The sequence below is a fragment of the Chlorocebus sabaeus genome, chromosome 9 (assembly GCF_047675955.1).
Source record: "Chlorocebus sabaeus isolate Y175 chromosome 9, mChlSab1.0.hap1, whole genome shotgun sequence".
NCBI lineage: Eukaryota > Metazoa > Chordata > Mammalia > Primates > Cercopithecidae > Chlorocebus > Chlorocebus sabaeus.
In genome coordinates this window covers 96,726,365-96,749,673 of record NC_132912.1, presented here as the reverse complement: position 1 = coordinate 96,749,673, position 23,309 = coordinate 96,726,365, and the positions used below count along the sequence as shown (strand labels likewise).

The window sequence follows — 23,309 nt, the reverse complement described above, 5'->3', positions numbered from 1 at the left end:
TGGATCTAATTCTTTTCAGGCCACATACTACCATGGCCCATTTTCAGGGATGGGGCCTCTCCAGCTGCCAATTCCCATTATGTAGGCTATCTAGGGAAAAGAAAAATAATAATAATCCTAATGCTGATACTGTCCCAAGACTACTATGAGAATAACAGTGGCCACAGTGCATTTACCTTACACTGGAATCCAGAGTCAAGGTTTTTCACTCCCGCTCTTACCAAATCTTAGCCAAAGTGCTGGTATAACTACAGATATGCAGGGGGACATTTATCCCATAGTGCACCATGCAGCTAATAAGGGAAAGCAGTCCAATCATCACAAAGCTGGACTCTGACAGTCATCATATTTTCCACTGAGGCACTAGACGTGATGAAACTGTACAGGAGCTGAGAGGAAGCTGGATTCCCTTTCACTGTGCTCGACAGGAAGGGACCAGCATCATCCTATACCCATGTCATCAACCCAGCACTATCCTTCGTGATGAAAGAGGCAGCCTGGCAAATCACCAAGCACAGACTTCCAGCTAAGCCTAAGCACCCCACGAAATTTTAATTATCTCAAGGTCCAAACTGTATCCTAGCTCCAGGGCAACAAAATTTCCAGACCAGAAAACAAGACATGTTGCTATCTCAACAGCAATCCCTGACAACATTGAATAGTGGGGCTCGATGGATAGTTTATTATCCGTAAAAATTACCACTTAGAAGATGAATTTATTACTGGTTGGCCCCTTTACATGTAACAGACATTAGCTCTCCCCTAGGGTTCAGGTCTCTTCAATTTGAAAGAGACAAAATTTAGAATCAAGGACATGTATACCAACAAAAGTATTTTTGTGAAACACTCAAAAAATAATTGCCTCTTAGGTTTAATTTTCTGTTCTTGAGAGTAAAGTATGAAGAAGAAAGGCACATTTTAAAAGGAAGAAAGCAAAATAAGAAGCAGCAATACAGAAGTTACTTTTGACCTTCCTTTTTAAATTATAGGTTTTCTAGACTGATTTAAAATTTTTTTATTCATTCTTTACTTTTCATTTTTATTCTTTGTTTTTTACTCTTTATTTTATCTGAGTTTTTTTTCTATTTTGTCATATATATTATTGTACAGTAAATCTTCTTCCGGAACAAAGAAGGGAAATAAGTGAAGTGATAATACAGGAGCCAGTGGAATTTCTGCCCTGGCACCTTCACATTCTCTGAGTGCACGTGGAGCTCGGGTTACATGAGAAATTCCAGCAAGGCAGAAGCAGAAATTTCTTGCACTTCACATTCAAGATAACTATATGTATCTAAACTCCTCAAAATTCAGGCAGATTGAGAACTTTTTTTTTAAAGGAAAAACACCCTTAACCAATCTTTAACCTGGGGACTTTAGCCACCCATCAAAATATCCTGTCTTATTTCAGAGCAGGAGAGAGGGAGTATGACTGTAACTGGATAAGGGATAGGGTTTTAATTTCTTATGAGGAGGAGAAGGAGGATACCAGTAGTTAGTATGTCAGCAAGCATTAATCTTCATTAATGTTTTCTATTCGAATCCACTCTTCTCTACACAGCTGTGCAAATATAAAGTAAATGGGTCATTCTGACCAAGGCATCCTAGAAAAAAACATGTTTAATGTGAGGGCCAAGGAATTAATTGGACAAATAGCACATTCTTTAAATGTGTGGGAAGGATTGTTCAAACTACCACACTATAGATAGAGAAGCATGAATTCAAATTCATACCACTGTAAACATCCCTGAGTGAGAAGACAAACAGCAGAAGGCGGTGGAAATGTGTTCTCGACAAAGCATATCCACAATGGCCAGAGTGAGCAGAGCAGCACTCACTCCTTGCTAGAACTGTGCGATGAGTAGCATCTCATTTAACGCCACAATAACACCATTATTCTCAGTTTTTAAAAAGGGTAATTAGGAACAAAGAGGTCAAACCGTGTCCCAGAATTCACATGCCAGTCAGTGATGGAGTGAGGGTCACAATTTAAATTCAAGTCAACTGACTCCAGAGACTGTATTTCTAAACATGACATTGCCTTGTTCTCTATATACTTAGCATTATGCTTGCATTATGGAGAGTGAAAAAATGCAGAACCTATTTCTTGCCCTTAATCGACTTACAGTCTGATTGAGGAACTAGAATGGACACATATGAAATAATCAAAACACAGGAAAAGGAGCATATCATTAAGATCTGCATCTTTGAAGGAAGTAATTCATAGGAGCTGGGGGAAACTAGTTATAATCCACCTGTGCAACTTTTGAGAATTTCTACAAGATTCTAAACTAAAAAACAAGATATACAGAATACCATACCTTAGAAAATATTGATTCATTCCTGATATGGTGTGGTTTGAATATTCAGAAAGGGCCCCCCTTTAGAAATCCCCCCTAAGAAAGGGCAGGACAACCAGCCTATTCCCCAGCTGCATCTTAATGGTTAATAAAAATGCCAATAGCCTCCTCCAAGCCTGCTCAGACCAAGGGGATAAAAGTTCCTGGAGTCTACTCTGACAGAGGTGTGGCAACCTCTCCCAGCCTCCAGAGACTAAGAAGCAGGGAAGAGACAATTTGCATCATCCCTTTGGTCCTTTTTAATTAGAAATTAACCATCACAGGGCCTTTAATGAACAACGGCAGGTTTGAGCTGGGGATCAGTGAACAAGTTCACAAGAAATAGCAGCAGGGCTATAGAAAAAGAAAAACTGGAGAAGAGTATGGGCATACCAAAAATTGTTCTGAAATGTACACCCGATTCACAACCCTCATAGGGAAACCATGATAAAGGTTCTAAAGCAACCTATTTCCATTCACTTTGCTATATTTAAATTTTGATTGTGCTCTTAATGTTTGAGTGTACATGATTTTTTAAACCACTGCATTTTTAACTAAGATGACATGTTGCTCTCAGCAGCAGTTTCATGGCAGGGAGATGCTGTGCAAGTCATCTAGTGCTGAGCAGGACAGGCATGCTGGTGACAGGTTCCTTGTCTGTGATTCAGGTTTCATGTGGAATCAGGTCAAGAGACACAGAAACACATCCTAGACACTGGACGGGGTGAGTGGTCAACTGTATAGAGAAGAACCTGCAGGCTTTCACTTTTCAGGCAGGTTCCCAGGTCAGCCCAAATGTTCCTAAGAACCCAAGCAATGTCAGAGATTTTAGGGAAGGGCAAATATTCCTGAAATGTCCTGATCAAAAAGCAAAGAACTCTGTTTAAACTCCTAGCCAATGGTTCTCAACTCCATAGAATCTATAGAATCACCAAAGGGACTTTGAAAAAAATACTCACGCTGTGCCCTACCCCGGTGATTCTGATTCAAGGGGCCTGGGGAGGGGTTTGAACAGTGACTGTGACGTGTAAGTGGGGTTACAATCACCATATCTAACATGGCCAAGTCTGAGATACCATGAGCATCAATGAATGGGATCACTCAATCAACAGATGTTGAAATGAACAGAATTCTTCCGTTCTTTTAAAAGCTTCCTCTGAATTTTATTCCTGTCTGGATCTTAAGAAACTACTTAAGAGTGTCAGCTGCCTGGATTAAATCTTAGTTATTTCACTTACTAGCTAAGTGACCTTGGATGAGGTACATAATTTCCCAGGAAATCAGTTTGGTTAGCAATACAATAGGGTTAATTATCATACCAAAATCATAAGGTAGTTAAGATGACTGTACAACATGGAATATGTAAATTATTTAGCTCAATATCTGGCATTTGTTGAATGCTCAATAAATGTTAGCTACCCTGACTGATGACTCATATGGTTGGGCCGTGTCCCCACCCAAATCTCACCTTGAATTGTAATAATCCCCATGTGTCAAGGGCAGGGTCAGGTGGAGATAATTGAATCATGGGGGCAGTTTCCCCCATAGTTTTCTCATGGTAGTGAATAAGTCTCATAAGATATGATGGTTTCATACATGGGAGTTTCCCTGCACATGATTTCTTGCCTGCCACCATATAAGACATGTCTTTGCTCCTCCTCTGCCTTCCACCATGATTGTTTGGCTTCCCCAACCATGTGGAACTGAGTCTATTGAACCTCTGTTTCTCTGTAAATTACCCAGTCTTGGGTATGTCTTTATTAGCATCATGAGAACAGACTAAATACAATGATGATGATGATGAAAGTAAAAATATAGCACTTGTATTTCAATAAAAAGGATGTTTCTCCAGACCAGGTGCTTATTTCTATGGTCAGGTTTTAAAGGACTTGTGAAGAATTGGAATGTGAGAGTTCTAGAAACAGTTTCATATAGAGAATGACTGAAGGAAGCAAGAGTTTTCAGGATAAAAAAATCCAAGATGTCATATGGCACTGTCCTCAGATGTACAGATAAGCTCTGAGGGCAGGCAGCCTGACCATGTGTATTTCTAGAGCAGGATTCTTAAAGAGGGGAGATCGTGTACAGAATTCAGAGGACCTGAAAATCTGGTTGAGGAAAAAAAATGATTCATTATTTTCATTAATCTCAAAGGAAATTTAGCACTTCCTTTAATTCTGAAAATAGGCAACAAACTTCAGTAGCAGTAATAGTAACTGTGATCTTGTTACCAATAGAAGTCACAGATATTTCCATATCCTATTACAGTTGTGACAGATGTCCTAAACTGTTATTGATATTTAGGGTGACCAACTGCCCTGGTTTGGTCTGAACGGTTTTCCAGGACATGGAATTTACAATGCTAAAATTGAGAAAATGTCAGGCAATCCATACTATATATACATAAGTATATATACATAATCCAATATACACAAAAGTATATAATCTATACTTATGAATATAAGGACTTATATTCATCACTACAATTATCCCTCAGTATCTGAGAGGAACTGGTTCCAGAACTGCCACCTACCCCCTCGAATACCAAAGTTCAAGGATGCTCAAGTCCCTTATGTAAGATGGCTGAATCCCTGAGTAGACCAATAGCAGGCTCTGAAATTGAGGCCATAATTAATTGTCTACCAACCAAAAAAAGTCCAGGACCAGACGGATTCACAGCTGAATTCCACCAGAGGTACAAGGAGGAGCTGGTGCCATTCTGAATATTGATCTGAAATTATTCCAATCAATAGAAAAAGAGGGAATCCTCCCTAACTCATTTTATGAGGCCAACATCATCCTGATACCAAAGCCTGGCAGAGATACAACAAAAAAGGAGAATTTTAGACCAATATCCCTGATGAACATTGATGCAAAAATCCTCAACAAAACACTGGCAAACCGAATCCAGCAGCACATCAAAAAGCTTATCCACCATGATCAAGTGGGCTTCATCCCTGGGATGCAAGGCTGGTTCAACATATGCAAATCAATAAACATAATCCAGCATATAAACAGAACCAAAGACAAAAACCACACGATTATCTCAATAGATGCAGAAAAGGCCTTTGACAAAATTCAACAGCCCTTCATGCTAAAAACTCTCAATAAATTCGGTATCGATGGAATGTACCTCAAAATAATAAGAGCTATTTATGACAAACCCACAGCCAATATCATACTGAATGGGTAAAAACTGGAAAAATTCTCTTTGAAAACTGGCACAAGACAGGGATGCCCTCTCTCACCACTCATATTCAGCATAGTGTTGGAAGTTCTGGCCAGGGCAATCGGGCAAGAGAAAGAAATAAAGGGTATTCAATTAGGACAAAAGGAAGTCAAATTGTCCCTGTTTGCAGATGACATGATTGTATCTTTAGAAAACCCCATCATCTCAGCCCAAAATCTCCTCAAGCTGATAAGCAATTTCAGCAAAGTCTCAGGACACAAAATCAATGTGCAAAAATCACAAGCATTCTTATACACCAATAATAGACAAACAGAGAGCCAAATAACCAATGAACTCCCATTCACAATAGCTTCAAAGAGAACAAAATACCTAGGAATCCAACGTACGGGGATGTGAAGGACCTCTTCAAGGAGAACTACAAACCACTGCTCAGTGAAATAAAAGAGGACAAACAAATGGAAGAACATTCCATGCTCATGGATAGGAAGAACGAATATCGTGAAAATGGCCATACTGCCCAAGATAATTTATAGATTCAATGCCATCCCCATTATGCTACCAATGACTTTCTTCACAGAATTGGAAAAAATTACTTTAAAGTTCATATGGAACCAAAAAAGAGCCCACATTGCCAAGACAATCCTAAGTCAAAAGAACAAAGCTGGAAGCATCATGCTACCTGATTTCAAACTATACTACAAGGGTACAGTAACCAAAACAGCATGGTACTGGTACCACAACAGAGATATAGACCAATGGAACAGAATAGAGCCCTCAGAAATAATACCACACATCTACAACCATCTGATCTTTGACAAACCTGACAAAAACAAGAAATGGGGAAAGGATTCCCTATTTAATAAATGGTGCTGGGAAAATTGGCTAGCCATAAGTAGAAAGCTGAAACTGGATCCCTTCCACACTCCTTATACAAATATTAATTCAAGATGGATTAGATACTTAAATGTTAGACCTAAAACCATAAAAACCCTAGAAGAAAACCTAGGCAATACCATTCAGGACATAGGCATGGGCAAGGACTTCATATCTAAAACACCAAAAGCAATGGCAACAAAAGCCAAAATTGACAAATGGGATCTAATTAAACTAAAGAGCTTCTGTACAGCAAAAGAAACTACCATCAGAGTGAACAGGCAACCTACAGAATGGGAGAACATTTTTGCAATCTACTCATCTGCAAAGGGCTAATATCCAGAACCTACAAAGAACTCAAACAAATTTACAAGAAAAAAACAAACAACCTCATCAAAAAGTGGGCAAAGGAAATGAACAGACACTTCTCAAAAGAAGACATTTATACAGCCAACAGACACATGAAAAAATGCTCATCATCACTAGCCATCAAAGAAAGGCAAATCAAAACCACAATGAGATACTTTCTCACATCAGTTAGAATGGCTATCATTAAAAAATCAGGAAACAATAGGTCCTGGAGAGGATGTGGAGAAATAGGAACACTTTTACACTGTTGGTGGGACTGTAAACTAGTTCAACCAGTGTGGAAGATAGTGTGGCGATTCCTCAAGAATCTAGAACTAGAAATACCATATGACCCAGCCATCCCATTACTGGGGATATACCCAAAGGATTATAAATCATGCTGCTATAAAGACACATGCACATGTATATTTATTGTGGCACTATTCACAATAGCAAAGACTTGGAACCAACCCAAATGTCCATCAACGACAGACTGGATTAAGAAAATGTGGCACATATACATCATGGAATACTAAGCAGCCATAAAAAAGGATGAATTCATGTCCTTTGTAGGGACGTGGATGCAGCTGGAAACCATCATTCTCAGCAAACTATCGCAAGAACAGAAAACCAAACACCGCATGTTCTCACTCATAGGTGGGAACTGAACAATGAGATCACTTGGACACAGGAAGAGGAACATCACACACTGGGACCTGTTGTGGGGTGGGGGGATGAGGGAGGGATAGCATTAGGAGAAATACCTAATGTAAATGACCAGTTGATGGGTGCAGCAAACAAACTTGGCAAATGTGTACATATGTAACAAACCTGTACATTGTGCACATGTACCCTAGAACATAAACTATAATAAAAAAGAAATAAATTAAAAAAGATGGCCTAGTATTTGCATATAACATACCTGCATCTTCCTGTATACTTTAAATCTTTTCTAGATTACTTAAAATACCTTACACTATGTAAAGAGTGTTACAGTGTATTGGTTTTTAAATTTTGTTATTTTTTATTGTTATATTATTATTTTTTGTTTCCTACAAAAATATTTTCAATATCCAGTTGGTTGAATCTGTGGATACAGAAACTAAGGATAGAGAGGGCCAATTCTATTTTGAAATTATGACAGTTATCACATAACTAGATATTATTATTTAATGTATTAATAAAGAAGCACCTAAATTGCCATGTTAATTTTTTTAAAATCTTGATATATGTGTATCAACATAACTTGTCCTCTTTGATGATTTCTATTTCTATTAAAAACATTATTCTGAATCCGTAGGTTTCATTACTTTCCCAAAGCAATCCATAGCATAAAAAAGTTTAAGAGGGAAGGAAGTGGGGCCATTAGTTGGAAAATGTAAAAAATCAGAATTAAGTTCCATCAGGTCTAGAAACCTAAAAACAATAATGAACTACACCATAGAAGAGGACCCAGGCATTTATCTCAAAAGAACACAAACAGATAATCAACAAATTGAGCCATTTTTCCACTACCAGGAAATCTCTCTAATTCCTCCAATATTTTCGGACATACTTTTATGTTGTTGCAGTATCAACTCAATCTTGATAGCTATCAATTGGAGTATATGTTTTCAATAACTACAAATGCTTACCCTAAGAATCATAATTTGACAGATCTTAAAATTTCTCATGAATTAAGACTATGGAAAGTTGGATTTTTTTTAAAAAAGCAAGTTTAAAGAAATGGTAAAAAGAAACTCAAATGCTTACAGGATACCACTGGGCTTCTGACAGACGTCGGCTCCCACCTTGCTTTATCTCCACTGTTGATAGGGGTTCCATTACTCTCCCACAAGGCAGTAAGGGACCATTTCTCTTTTGATCTATGTAACTCCATGCAATCAGCCCAATGTGGCCAGAAGGCAGAGTCCTCACAATTGCTCTTGTTCCGGTATACACAGATTTCTTAACTTCTCTGTCATTTTTACAGAATCTCCTGACTAACAAAGTGGACCGCTCCTTTTTGCTTTTAAAAGCATCTTCTTCTACATCTTCACAATTATCAGGGAAGTCCTCAAAATGGCTCAAAAAGGTCTTGGCAGTTTGACTGTCAGTAAAATCTTCCCTACAAAAGCTATGACTTGAATATACCATGTCCACCTTCTGGCAAGAGCCTTCAAAGCAAAAGTATTTATCATTCAAGGTGTCACAATGATCACACTGCAGCTGTTCATTCTTATTATCACAATTTTTGGCCAATTCCATCAGTTTACAGGTATATGCCACATAGTTTTCCTTTTGCTTCTCCTCACCCCCAGGTAGTGGTACACAATTTCCACAATCGTCTAAAATTAAGTTTTCTGATAGGGTACAGAAAGTGTCTGACATTCTTCTGTCAACTTCATAATGAAAATGAAATACTGCTGTGCTGCTGTCAGGGTCTGCTCTGCCTGTCTCTATGATTGCCGACTGATTTCCTAAAGGATTAATGCCCATGGAAGGTCTGTCTAGTTCCAGTTGAATTCCAGGGAACACCTTTCTTTCCAGTGGAGACAGAATTCCAGTTTCTAAACACAGGTCTTCCTCAACAACAGAGTTGTACATTTCATAAAACTGTCTTTGAGGAAGGCCATGCTGATGGTTTCTCAATATGTTGTTGCAGTTAATGTTAAGGTTTTTCACAGAATCTGGCATGCTTTTCTCCCAGCATTTTTCATTACTGTTCTCATCACTCACTATTTTCTCCCTTGTTATTGAGAGAATCTTTGGCAAGTTGCTTCCAGAAGGTTCTTCTTTAAGTTTGTTCAGTCGTGAGATGGTATGAGAAGTCTCCCCACTTTGTCTGACAGTATGTGCTTTTGAAATATTGATGTCTGAGACCTTTTCACTACTTTCATCTGCAGCTGACTGGGCAGAAACCACTTTTCTCTGAGTCACAGGTATGAGAACAGAAGCTGTAATTTCTTCAGAAGTCATCTTGGACTAACACACAGGTTTTGACTATTGCTCTATTTCTCCTCCCTGATGATCATGTCAAGGTTTTAATAAAATTATTGATTATTACAACAATCTCAGATACACAAGTCCTCCCAAGGAACAAAGGGATAATTCCTTTCATTCAGGAGCATTGAGAGGCAAATAAATTTTCTCAGTTGTAACTTTCTATCATGAATATGTATTTTTTCTAGATCAGGGTTTTAAGGTGGTAGATCAATTTTCCTTCCTCTGTCACCTGAAGCAAAATTTTTTGAAGACTTTTACTCGGGATTGCACTCTGCAACTTCTGATCCATCACTGATTTGCAATGATTTTAAAATTCAGTTGGAATGATTCCTGTTTCCTGTAAGAAAAGAGATAATGTCAAACACTGTGGCACTCAGTGAGTTTTTTAAAAACATGATCTCACAATCCTAAGATACAGATCAATTTTGAGAAAAAAGGTTGTTTTTTTTTTTTTTTTTTTTTTTTTTTTTTGCAATCAGAAGTTGGTTTTTATGTTTTTGGCATTTATTTTTTGATTTAATATTTCAGAACTTCTGCTTCCAGCCAAAATGGAGTAACAAGGGCAAAATTTATTCATCCACTTTAAATAACTAAAAAGAAAATCAGAAAAAAAAAAATGGTTTTCAGATATTGAACAACAGGTAACAGAGACATTGATCTCTGAAAGAAGAAAAAAAATGGGCCAGGCACAGTGGCTCACACCTGTAATCCCAGCACTTTGGGAGGCCAAGGCAGGCAGATCACGAGGTCAGGAGATCGAGACCATCCTGGCTAACATGGTGAAACCCTGTATCTACTAAAAATACAAAAAATTAGCTGGTGTGGTGGCAGGCGCCTGTAATCCCAGCTACTCAGGAGGCTGAGGCAGGAGAATGTCATGAACCTGGGAGGCGGAGCTTGCAGTGAGCCGAGATCACACCACTGCACTCCAGCCTGAGCAACAGAGCTAGACTCTGTCTCAAAAAAAAAAAAAAAGAAAAGAAAAGAAAAAGAAAAAACAATGAAGTGAGCCCTATAAATGCCCTAGTTTACTGCTTAGAAAGTTTCCAGGTGACAAGGCAGGGAAAGGAAACTCAGGTAAAATTCAACAATTTACCTGAGTAGAAGAGAAAAAGTTGAGACTTCAGGGAGGCCAAGGAAGCTAGAGAAATAAGGCACATTAAGCAAAGAGGCACAAAAATAAGAACGACAGCAGACTTTTAATCAGAAACAATGCAATCCAGAAGAGAGTGGAGTAAATGTTTAAAGTACTGAAAGAAAAACTACTGTCAACTTCAAATTCTATACCCAGCAAAAACATCTTCTGCAAATGAAAATTAAGTAAAAACTTTTCCAGGCATATAAGGCTGAAAAATTTATCACCAACAAGCCTGCACTGCTTGTAACTCTATTAGTAGAGAGAGGGAATCAAACAAATTTCTATCCAATGTGGAAACACAATTATAAAGGATATACAAGGCACTATGGGACTAGAGGGTGCCCATCATGAGCATATCATTCCTTTGCAGGTAAAGCAGTTGTTCCCGAGACAACTAATCAGCAGTCACACTGCTGTCAGCACCAGCTTTGCCTTGCCTCTGCTCTTTGACAATAGAAGTCTTTCTTCCCCTTGCTTCTCCCATACCCCTTTGTCCCAAAGAGTCATCAACTATCCCTTATTCCCTTCTATATGTGTTCCCTCAAGCACAAACACAGCCTCTCAGGTGAGAGGCTCCCAGTATATGCATGTCTCTATAACTACACTGAAAAATCACTGGAAACCCTAGAAATCATATTCTTTGCAGGGAATAAACCAGCCCACACAGAGCAGCAGTGTCCTAGCTCAACACCCTAACAAATCCTACCACACAGCAATAACTATTATCAATACTTTAAGAAACCTCCTTCAGGGAACATCACACACCGGGGCCTATCATGGGGAGGGCGGAGGGGGGAGGGATTGCATTGGGAGTTATACCTGATGTAAATGACGAGTTGATGGGTGCAGCACACCAACATGGCACAAGTATACATATGTAGCAAACCTGCACGTTGTGCACATGTACCCTACAACTTGAAGTTTAATAATAATAAATAAATTAAAAAAAAAAAAAAGAAAGAAACCTCCTTCCAGAACACTCCCTATGCATCAACATACATAGAGGTATATGTATATAACTATGCAAATACCAGATAATATTGGTCATTCTGTTCTGTACTTGCTTTTAAAAATTCAAAGCATACCATGAACAGTCAAGAATTATACAGTCAAGAATTATACAGACAATTTTAATGGCATATGGCATTAACTTGAATTCAAATATTTGTTCTATTTTTTAAAGAGATTTTTCAGGCCAAAGCCTTCAGATTGACAGCTAATATGTCCTTTCTTACCCATGAGGTAAGTAATTCAAAGTAGGAGAAGGGGAAAACATTTTTGGTGATGCTTAGGTCCTGTTCTAAGGACTTTGCAATTATTGTTGTTATTATAATTATAATTATCATCATCATCATAATTTTGAGACAGAGTCTCGTCCTGTTACCAGGCTGAAGTGCAGTGGCACAATCACTGCTCACTGCAACCTCTGCTTCCTGGATTCAGCAGTCATATACTGTTCCTTCTATCATATTCTATATGCTAGTGGGAATTACTAAGTATAACCCACATTCAAGGGGAGGGGAGTTAGGGTCCACCTTTTGAAGGGAGAAGTTATCAGAGAATTTCTGGGCATATTTTAAAACCAGCCTGGGTTCAAGTGGTTCTCTCACCTCAGCCTCCCAAGTAGCTGAGACTATAGCACTGTGCTTGGCTAATTTTTGTATTTTTTGTAAAGACAGGGATTCACCATGTTGCCCAGTCTGGTCTTGAACTTCTGGGCTCAAGTGATCCTCTCACCTTAGCCTCCCAAACTGCTGGAATTACAGGTGTGAGCCACTGTGCCTGGCCACTTTGCAATTATTATCTTGTATACTTCTCACTCAACACTACAAGATAGCATGATGGTTTTAACATATGTCCACAAATTCTTTGACACTCCTCTCTTCACAAGGAGGAGCCTAATTCCCCACTCCTTGAATGTGGGTTATATTTAGTGGCTTCCCGCTAACGTATGGAATATGGTAGAAGGAACAGTACATGACTGCTGAGAATCAGTCATGAAAGTCATTGGAGCTGCCTTCTTGCTACTCCTCTCTCGCATGCTCTAAGGGTAATCTGCTGCCATATTGTAAGGAGAGATCCCCGTGCCAAGTATGGAGGACTCTTGACAACACCCATGTGAGTGAGCCATCTTGGAAGTGGATCCTCCAGCTGTAGTCAAGACTTCAGATGATTGTATCTGCAACCTATATCTTGACTGCAACCACATGACAGACCCTCAGACAGATAAACCTTGTCCCAAATTCCTGACCACAGAAACTGTGAGATGATAAATGTTTATTGCTTTGATCCACTACGTTTTGGGCTAATATGTTACACAGTGATGGATAACTAATACAACTAATTTCTGCTATCCACATTCAAAAGATTAGAAACCAAAGTACAGAAAAGCTAAGTGAACTGCCAAAGATCCCTCCATTGGAAAATGATTGAGACAGAATTCAAATCCAAGAAGACTGATTACAGAATCTCTTCTCTTAACCATAGATTATGATGTTTTATTTTCCATCTAGTCTGAAGCCCTATGGTTTGGGTTTCTGAAGTCATCTAGCTATGAAGACCCATGGCTGCTGGGAGAACCCTTTTTTTTTTTTTTTTTTTTTTGAGACAGAGTCTCGCTTTGTTGCCAGGCTGGAGTGCAGTGGTGTGATCTTGGCTCACTACAACCTCCACTTCATGGGTTCAAGCGATTCTCCTGCCTCAACCTCCCGAGTAGCTGGGACTACAGGCATGTGCCACCACGCCCGGTTAATTTTTTGTATTTTTAGTAGAGACAGGGTTTCACCATGTTAGCCAGGCTGGTTTTGATCTCCTGACCTTGTGATCCACCCACTTTGGCCTCCCAAAGTGCTGGGATTACAGGCATGAGCCACCAAGCCCAGCCGAGAAGGCTATCTTATATGTGGCTTTGTCTCTGGAAGGCTGAGGATATACACAGACATCAAAGCAATGGTCTTTGCTTTGCCTCCAGTTTACTATCATGAATCATGGATGAGCAACATTACAGGGAGCAGACTTTTTAGAGCACTAGACTTGGTTCAATTTCAGACCATTCCTTTATTCAGCAAATATTTGCTGAGTACAAAATTAAATAAGGCAGGGATCTTGTCCTGGATTTCCATACCAGCTGATAAGTCACCAAAGTACAGTGTAAATAGAGCTATAATCTGCATTAACACAGAGGAAGAACATCTAAAGCAGATAGTGCTGATGAGGTGGGAGTGATTTCCAGAGAGGGTTTCCTTCAGAAAAAGACAACTGAGTTGAGTTTCAAAAGATAAGTACGAAGTAGTTAGATAAAGAGGTGGGGTGGAGTTTTCAGGGAAGAGCAAATGTGGGCAGTCATAAAAAGAAATTGTCAGACATTGGGGTCTGGTATCTCAGGCAAAAATTTTAACCACTTTGGGGTTTGATTTCTTCTCCTGTAAAATAGAAATAAAATAACCTACTCCATCAGGTTGTGAAGGAAATACTTTGAAATCCAAAAATTCAAGGCAAATGTTTATTATCCTATGCCTTGAAATATTTTGGTAAGAAAGAACAACCAAGGTTCGGCAACCCTGTTGTATCAGTGACGTGGCATTGAATTTACTGTACCAGATGCACATACTCCCTTGACTAGGTCCACTCCAATTTTAATTTCAGTTCTATATCTGGGATCAACTCCTTAAATCTAAGCTGCATGATCCTGAGCTGGTTAAATTATCAATTTTGAGATACACTTTCCACATCTATAATATTGAGATGAAATACATATTATATTTTATATATATATAAATATTATATTATTATATATATAATATTGAGATGAAATACATATATATATATTTTATATGTCAGCAGCAGCCGATCCGTCAATAACTGTTAACTTAACTTTCTATTTACTGACTCTTGGTCAGTTCTAGGTTGTTTTTAAGGGAAGCTGGCTGGGTTAGGTTAGGGTTAGAGTTATAGTGGCATTAGACTGTTGGCTAAAGAAAACCTGAAGCACTGAATGAAGATCATAGTCTAGTGGGTTTGAAGAAGAAAAAGATGGAAAAAGGGATTCTTCTTTTCTTAGTGTGAACAGGTTTGTGGGGGAAATTGGATAAGTGCTAGCCTGGGAGAGGTCAAAGGATGTGTGGGCTAAAAATATGGCAGAACAAAAGGGTACTTGTCAAGACAGTATGTCCAATCTTGAGGTATTTGGGGATAGGCTAAAGAAATGACTGACCAGGAAGTAGATCTGTGGAGATGCAGGAATTGCTGGAAATTCTAGCCAAAGCATTAAGACAAGAAAAAGAAATGAAAGGTATAAGCAGAATCAGGAGTGACAGGGTAAGTTTTCAGCTTCAGGAGAGGGGACCATGGGCCAGGAATAATCCTGCTGATGGATGTTTTCATGGGCTAAATCAAGGGCTGGAAAACTACATCTTGAGTTCCAAATCTGGTAAGCCATCTGTTTTTGTAAATGAAATTTTATTGGAACACAGCCACATCTATTTATTTATGTCATGTCTGTGGCTGCTTTTGCATTATAATAGTAGAACTGAAAAGTGGTGACAAACACCATATGGTCTACAAAGCCGAAAATATTTGCCATCTGGCTGTTTACAGAAAAGTTTGCCAGCCCATGTACTAGATTAATAACGAATTAATGAAATACATGGTTAGAGCAAGAAAACTATGTGGGAGGCTTGATAGCCATCTTCACTTATTTGAAGAATTGAGATGAGGAAATGGGCTCATCTCATATTGTTTCAAAAGGTAGGATCAGGACTCAGACATGAATTATAAGGGATAAGCTTTGGATCAGTCCAATAAAGAATTCCCTAAGTTTTAGAGCTTTTCAACAAAGGATGAGCTATCTTGGATGATGGTCTTCTTTCAGTTACTGATAGATTTAAACAAAGGCACATTATTCAGCATCAGGGATGCTCAATATATGCTGAACAAATAAACAGAGAGAATGACAGAGTGAAAATGGATGACTGTCTACCACGGGTAATTATAAAAACAATGACCTAATAGTGAGCATGTATTATCTATTAGGTATGTTCTAAGCACAGAATACGTATTATCTCATTTAATCTTTACAACAACATTATCAGTAGGGTGGCGGAGACTCCTAATTTCCCTCCAAAATCTGTTCTTATTCCCTCAGTAGTAGAACCTCTGAATTTGACCTAAGCATATGGATATTTCTTTATTAGCCTCCTTTACAGCTAGATGTGGCCATGGGACTAAGTTACAGCCGATGAGATATACGCAAAGTGGTTTGCAATTTCTGGAAAGAATGCTTGAAGGAACAGAGTGTGACCTTTTCCTGCCCCTCTTTCTTCTGCTGCTGGTTGGAAGAAAGGCATGATGGCCAGAGCTGAAGCAGCCATCTTAGGTTGTGAGGTGAACATGAGAATGAATGTCATGCATAGAAAAAAAAAAAAACAAGATAGAAACCTGACTGCCTGTTTCCGGGATTTAAGGGAGGGAAAAATAAAATTCCATCTTGTTTAAGCCACCATTGTCTTGGGTTTTCTGTCACTCACATCTAAATATTTTCCTAACTAAAGCTAAAAAGGTGGGGATGGTACTATTATCATACCTATTTTATGAATAAGTCTCAGAATGCTTGAATGACTTGTCCAAGAGTACAGAAGAGTGACATAACAAGAAACCTCTATAGAAAATTCCTGCATTGGTGGGAAAGTTATATTCACTAATTCCTAGAAAGTTTCCGATTTTATCCTCTTAAGTCCGATGGAATTCTAAAGAATAGTTAAGTTAGAAAAATATGAAATACAAGCATATTATACATGTTTAAAGGAGGTGTGGCTTAACAATAACAAAAACTAATTTGTCAGTCAACTATCTATTGGTTAAGCGCCTGTTGAATTCCATACAGTTTAGAAAGTAAGATGGCTATGAACCAAGAGATCAGTAAAGTCTAATGATAGGGTATTTGAGCTGGGACTTTATAGTAAAGTAGTAATTACCTGTATCCATGGAAAGGAAAAGAGACTTTAGATAAAGGGAACGATGTAACAAAAGATAAAGTAGGAAAACACAATGCATAACCATGAATTCATCTGAAGTCCTCAGAAGAATATTTCGTCCAATCAAAGACAGTAAAAGTTACTCAGTAATTTCACCATCATGGAAAAGATACACTAAAGTAACTGCCAAAGCTGGTAATAGAATTTAATATCCCTATTTGCTTCTTTAGAGTTTTATAGAGTCCCTTTGAGTATCTGTATATAACAATCAACCAACCATTGGTCAGTTATTTTCTTATGCATTCTCTTCTCCAAGGCCCACTCAGCAAACAGATTAAAGAAAACATTTTTCCTAAGCAATCCTTTCCTCCCTTTTCCCTTATCACGTGCACATGGTGCACATGGATTTAAGTTTGTATACACCCACATGCAAACCCTACATAATATGAGTCAGTCTTCACTTTTTCTTCTCCTGAATATCTGCTGCTCTACTCCCTCCTGACCTCCTTTCTCTGAACTATTATGATGAAAATTCCATAACTCACAAGGAAACAAACCTCTTAAAACTTTCCCTAAAGGCACTGGTGTACTCATCTGAGTTCTTTTCCAAGACCACAAAGATTTAACCCTTTGGGCCTTTAACTCCCTTTATTAGAAAAGTTTCTGAATCTGGAATGTGAGGCTTCAGACCCAGAAAACCCAGATACCCTAATCTTTATACTTTGTGTATATTAGATATCAGGAGTTGACTAATAAGTAGATGAGAAGGCTACACAAATATTTTTGAACTAATACATCGACAAGGCTGCCAATACAGTAAAATGGAGGATCACAAAAAAGTTTGTCCATAACAGGTTAATTCCCAATTGCAAAACTCACAAGGAAAGGAAATCTTCCCTGTAAAGACAGTCTCTAATCAGCGTGCAAATCATCATGTCTCTCCCAGAAATATGGGTCATTGATGTTAGTAGAATGTAACTTTAAGCCAAGAGTGGAAGTGGATAGAATTGTGATGTTGTGATGCTCATAGGACTCCCTCTCCTTCATTGTATAACAATGTCAAGATTCTGGAGTTATGTGTGTGTGCAGGCACGCACAAACACAGAGATGCACATCTTTGATGATATGAAAAGAGAGAAAAGTGGGAAACAGAAGATTTTAGATGGCACTAGACCCACCAAAAGTCAATTCTAGTCTATTTTTTCCAGCTTCATCACTGGCCAATCCCCAAAGAAGAGTTAAGCAGTCACATTGGATTTTGTGCAATTTATTGAATCAGCCTAGCACTTAATGCCTCTGTGCATTTCCCTTCCCACTATTTTCTAACTCTGTTGACTCCATCATTCAGCTTAAATGCCATCTTTGTTCTGCAGCCCTCCCTGACACCCACCTGTCCGCATTAATTGCTATCATCTGTTTCCTGTAGCTCTTCCTACCTTCCACTACCACATCACAACATGGCACATTATTTTGTAACTATTGATTATATAGGGCCTCCTTATGGATTGAGAGCCCCTGAAAAACACGCATCTTTACACTGAAAGAGTTTTATAAATACACTACACTTTACATTTCCATTTCCATTTCCATTTCCAACTATACCAAGACATATAGTTAGTCTAAATAAACATTTGACCCTCTGCTTTCCTTCCATGGCTATATGAGCCCAATCCTTGTCCATTAAGATCTGGATTACTTAAGGCCTTCAAGTCTCTGAAACTAACTTCCTCCTGTTTGAATCCATTCCATATAATTTTCAGAAAAATCTTCTCCAAATACTATTTTCATCACATCACTTTACCTGAGAAGGAACAGAGTTCCATATTATCTAGTGTGATAAATCCAAACCATTTACCTTGATCAGTAAGAAAATCAATTTCTTAAAAAGAAGGGGGACCTATACAGACTCTGATAAGATTGGCTTAAATCAGTATATCAATTTTGGGAAAAATAACATCTTAACTATATTGAGACTTCTACTCTATAATATAGTTAGCCAGTGCTAGTACACTTTCTGCTTTCTCTCTCTACATAGATTTACATATATGTTTATATATATGCAAAGAAAAATATATATGCATATATACACATAGACATATGAATACACACACATACATATGCATATATGCATATCTTCTTTAATTTACCTAAGCAATGTTTTTTATTTATCTGTATAGAGGTCTACACATCTTTTAAGTTTGTTCCTAAATATTTTATGTTAGTGGTGGTCTTGTAAATAAAATTATCTTAAATGTTATTTTTCAGTTGTTTGTTACTAATACACAGAAATACAATGGTTGTTTATAGACATCATAAATTGTATCCTTGTTAAATTCAATTATTACTTCTATCAAATATTTTTTAGGCGACTTAAAATTTTCTACATAGACAATCATCTCATCTTAAAAAAAGTTGTACTTCTTTCTTTCCAAAGGTATATCTTTTATTTTTTTTTCTTGCCTTACTCTGGTAGCTCGAATCTTCAATTATGATGCTAAGTACTAAAAGCATACATCTTTACTTTGTTCTCATTCATATGGGGAAAATATTCAATACATCACTATTTAATATATTAGCTGTAGGTGTCTTAATAAATGCCCTTTACTAAACTGAAGTTGCTGAAAATTTTTATCACAAATGAGGATTTCCCAATATTTTTCTGCATTTAGTGAGATAATATGATTTTTCCTCTTTTAATAGGTTAACATCGTGAACTATATCAACTAATTTTTCAAATTGAAAAATCTTGAAGCAATCTAGCAAATTTGTGGAAAACAAAGGCTTTAGAATAGTCAGAATAATTTTTAGAAGAGAGAAAAATTGGAGAAGTTAACCTACCAGCAGACAAATAAATAACTTGTAGTATATTCATAAAACTAACTTCTACTCAGCAATAAAAGGAATGATTTCCATTATGTAACAAACATGGATGAATCTCAAAAACATCACATTACATGAAAGAAGCCACACACTGAATGCATCCATTTATTTGAAGTTTAGACCTGTGCTGTCTAATGCTGTCGGCACTAATTTCAAGATACTACAAAGCTACAATAATCTTGACAATGTGATACTGGCATAAGGATAGAAATTTATATCAACGAAATAGAATATAGTCTAGAAATAGATTTACATATATATGGTCAATTGAGTTGTCAACAAAGGTGCAAATGTAATTCAATGGGGAAAGGGCAGTCAATAAATGGTACTGGATTCAAATAAAAACAGAAATGAACATCAACCCCCATGTCATACCATGCACAAATATTAATTCATAACAGATATAGGCCAGAATATAAAATATAAAACAACAAAAATTTCTAGAAGGAAACAGAAAAAATATTCAAGACCTTGGGATACAGAAAATTTTCTTAAGACACTAAAAGCACTAACCATTAAAAACACAATAAAATGAACTTAATCAAAATTTAAAACTTCTGGTCTTTAAAAAAAAAAAAATTAAGAAGGAAAAAGACACAGGCTGGGAGAAAATATTCACAGTACACAAACCTAAAAAGGTTCTTGTATTTGTACATATAAGAAACTGTTATTGGCCAGGTGCAATGGCTCATAGCCTGTAATCCCATCACTTTGGGAGACTGAGATGAGTGGATCACTTGAGGCCAGGAGTTCAAGACCAGCCTGGCCAACACAGCAAAACCTCATCTCTACTAAAAATACAAAAAATTAGTGGGGTATGGTGGTGCACACCTGTAATCCCAGCTACTCGGGAGGCTGAGGCACAAGAATCACTTGAAGCCAGGAGGTGGAACCTGCAGTGAGCCAAGATTATGCCACTGTACCCCAGTGTGGGTAACAGAGTGAGACTCTGTCTCAAAAACAGAAACAAACAACAATAAAAAAACTATTACTGCTCAATAATAAGCAAACAACCCAAGTTTTTAAGAAATGTGCAGAAGACTTGAACAGACATTTCCCACAAAATAATAAATGCAAACAGCTTACAACCATATTGTGATAGATCAAAAAACTTCTGCATGAAAAAAAACAATGAACCTTAACCCCTATCTCACACCACACACAATAATTAACTCAAAATAGATAATAGTCCGACACATAAAAGCTAAAATTATAAAACTTCTAAAAGAAAACATAAGAGAAAATTTTCACAGTATTGGAGTAAACAGAAACTTCTTAGGCCTCATACAAACCACAGAAGAAAAAAATGGTAAACTGAATTAAACAAAATTAAAAACATCTCCTCTTCAAAAGGCAAGCCACAGAATGATTAAAAAAATTTGTAATACAAACATCTAACAAGGGATTTACATCCAGAATACACAAAGAATCTCTATAAATCATAAGAAGACAAATTACTGTATTTTTAAAAATGGACAAAGGTTTGAATAAGCACTTTATTGAAGAAGAAGTACAAATGGTCTGGAAGTACTCGAAAAGATAATCAATATCACTAGTCATCAGGAAAATAGCAATTAAAATCACAATGAGATAGTACTTCACACCCACTAGACTAGCTAAAATTAAAATGACCAGCCATACCAAAGTTGGTAAAAACAGGGAGCAACTGCAACATTGCTGGTCAGAATATAAAGTGGTACAGCCACTTTGGAAAACATTTTGGCAGTTTCTTATAAAGTAAGCATATACTTAAATACATTTCACAATCCAAAAACTCTACTCTTAGAAGAAAAGTAAAAGCGTACATCCATAAGCAGACTTGTACAAAAATGTTTATAGCAACTTTACTCACAATAGCCCAAACAGAAAACAATCCAAGAGTCTACCAGCAGACAAATAAATAACTTGCAGTACATTCATAAAACTAAATTCTACCCAGCAATAAAAGGAATGATTTCCATTATGTAACAAACATGGATGAATCTCAAAAACATCACACTGCATGAAAGAAGCCACACACTGAATGCATCCATTTATTTGAAGTTTAGACCTGTGCTGTCTAATACTGTAGGCACTAGCCACACACAGTTATCTAAATTTAAATTAAGTAAAATTAAGTAGAATTTTAAAATTCAGTTCTTCCATTGTGCTAGCCACATTTCAAGTGTTCTAAGAGTCACATGTGGCTAGTGGCAAACATAATGGACAGCGTAGATATATAGAACATTTCCATCATCGCATAAAGTTCTATGGGACAGTGCTGCTCTAAAACATGCAAAATCAAGCTATGGAGATACAATTGGATCAGTTATTGCTGGAAGCAGGGTGGGTGATGAGGAAGGTAGACTGGAAAGACTGTAACATATCCCAAAGTCACTTTTTGAGAAATATTGGAAATGTTCTCTCTTGATTGAGGTGGTGGCTAGACAGATGTTTACTTTACCGCCCATATCATATCAACTTTTCAACTGGACCACAGCCTGCATTTCAATCCCACTTGCTCCTTTAGCTGGGCACTTCTGAGCAGCAAACAACCTTCTCAACTGTACAGATCTGATGCTGAAAATCTCAAATGAATACATAGCACCAGGATGGCAGAATCAATCTGTCTGGGTTCATATCCTGCCTTCACCACTTAACAGGTTTATCTTAGACAACTCAACCTTGCTGAGCCTTAGTTTTCATATCTGTAAAATGGGGGAAAATAATAGTTTATCATGTAATTCTCATAATGATCCTATGAAATAGCAATCTCTCGAAAAGTAGTACCTTTTATTCTTATCATTATAAAAACCTCTCCAGAGTCATCAAATATTATTTCCTGATATAGGACTACGTCTATTTCTTTTAAATCACCCCTTCAGCACTATAATAATAAAGGCTCAAATATCTGTACATTTATTGTTTTGCGTAGGATATTATTGTATGTTATATGTGATCATTTTCCTTATCTCATCCAGTGCAGGCAGATAAATGATTCTTAAAATTTCTACAAGTTCACTGGGTGCTTAGCACATGAGAAAGGTACCAGATGAGTTCACAAGAAGAGAAAGACAGAATCCCTCCCATAAGGAAATCATTACTTACTACAGAGTCATAAAGAAAAAAATTAGGATATGAACTAATACCACAAAATACTCAATAGTATAGTTCAGGTAGTGAATAAGTGAGAGAATCATTCAATTGTAAGCATACTAATTGTGCAACAGATCAAAAGTGCAGATAGAGATGGTAGAAATCAGCACGAACTCAAGTCATCAGTGAAGACTTTCCAGAGAATGTCATAGTCTGTAGAAGAGGACCTGTCCTGGGAAGTAAAGTCAGGAGAAAACAGAACAGAGAGGGAATCACAGTCATTTATTGGAGCTGGGATGGAAGGTGGTGGGTTGGCCTTGCCCTCTGTTTAGCAAGGGCAGAGTAGCCTCTATCAGCAAAAGCAGTAGAACTATCCTGGGCAAGCCCAGGAAAGTTCTCATTAGCAGGTCAAAGTAGGATAGCACATTTCGGAAGCCTGGCAACGAGGGGGAAAAGAAAAGTGGGAAGGGCCCTGAGGTGCTTCCTTGAACACATTGCATGACACATCCATG

The 23,309-nt window shown here is 37.6% G+C and overlaps 1 protein-coding gene across 1 annotated transcript in view; it reads right to left on the bottom strand.

Moving 5' to 3' along the window:
- The window catches only part of PLCE1 (phospholipase C epsilon 1), a 346,476-nt gene that overhangs the window by 298,475 nt on the left and 24,692 nt on the right, over nucleotides 1-23,309 (bottom strand). Inside the window, exon 2 of the mRNA XM_007963605.3 lies at nucleotides 8,500-10,069. Within this exon, the coding sequence (XP_007961796.3) occupies nucleotides 8,500-9,705 (1,206 nt within the window). The 5' untranslated portion in view covers nucleotides 9,706-10,069. The remainder of the gene's footprint in view (nucleotides 1-8,499; nucleotides 10,070-23,309) is intronic.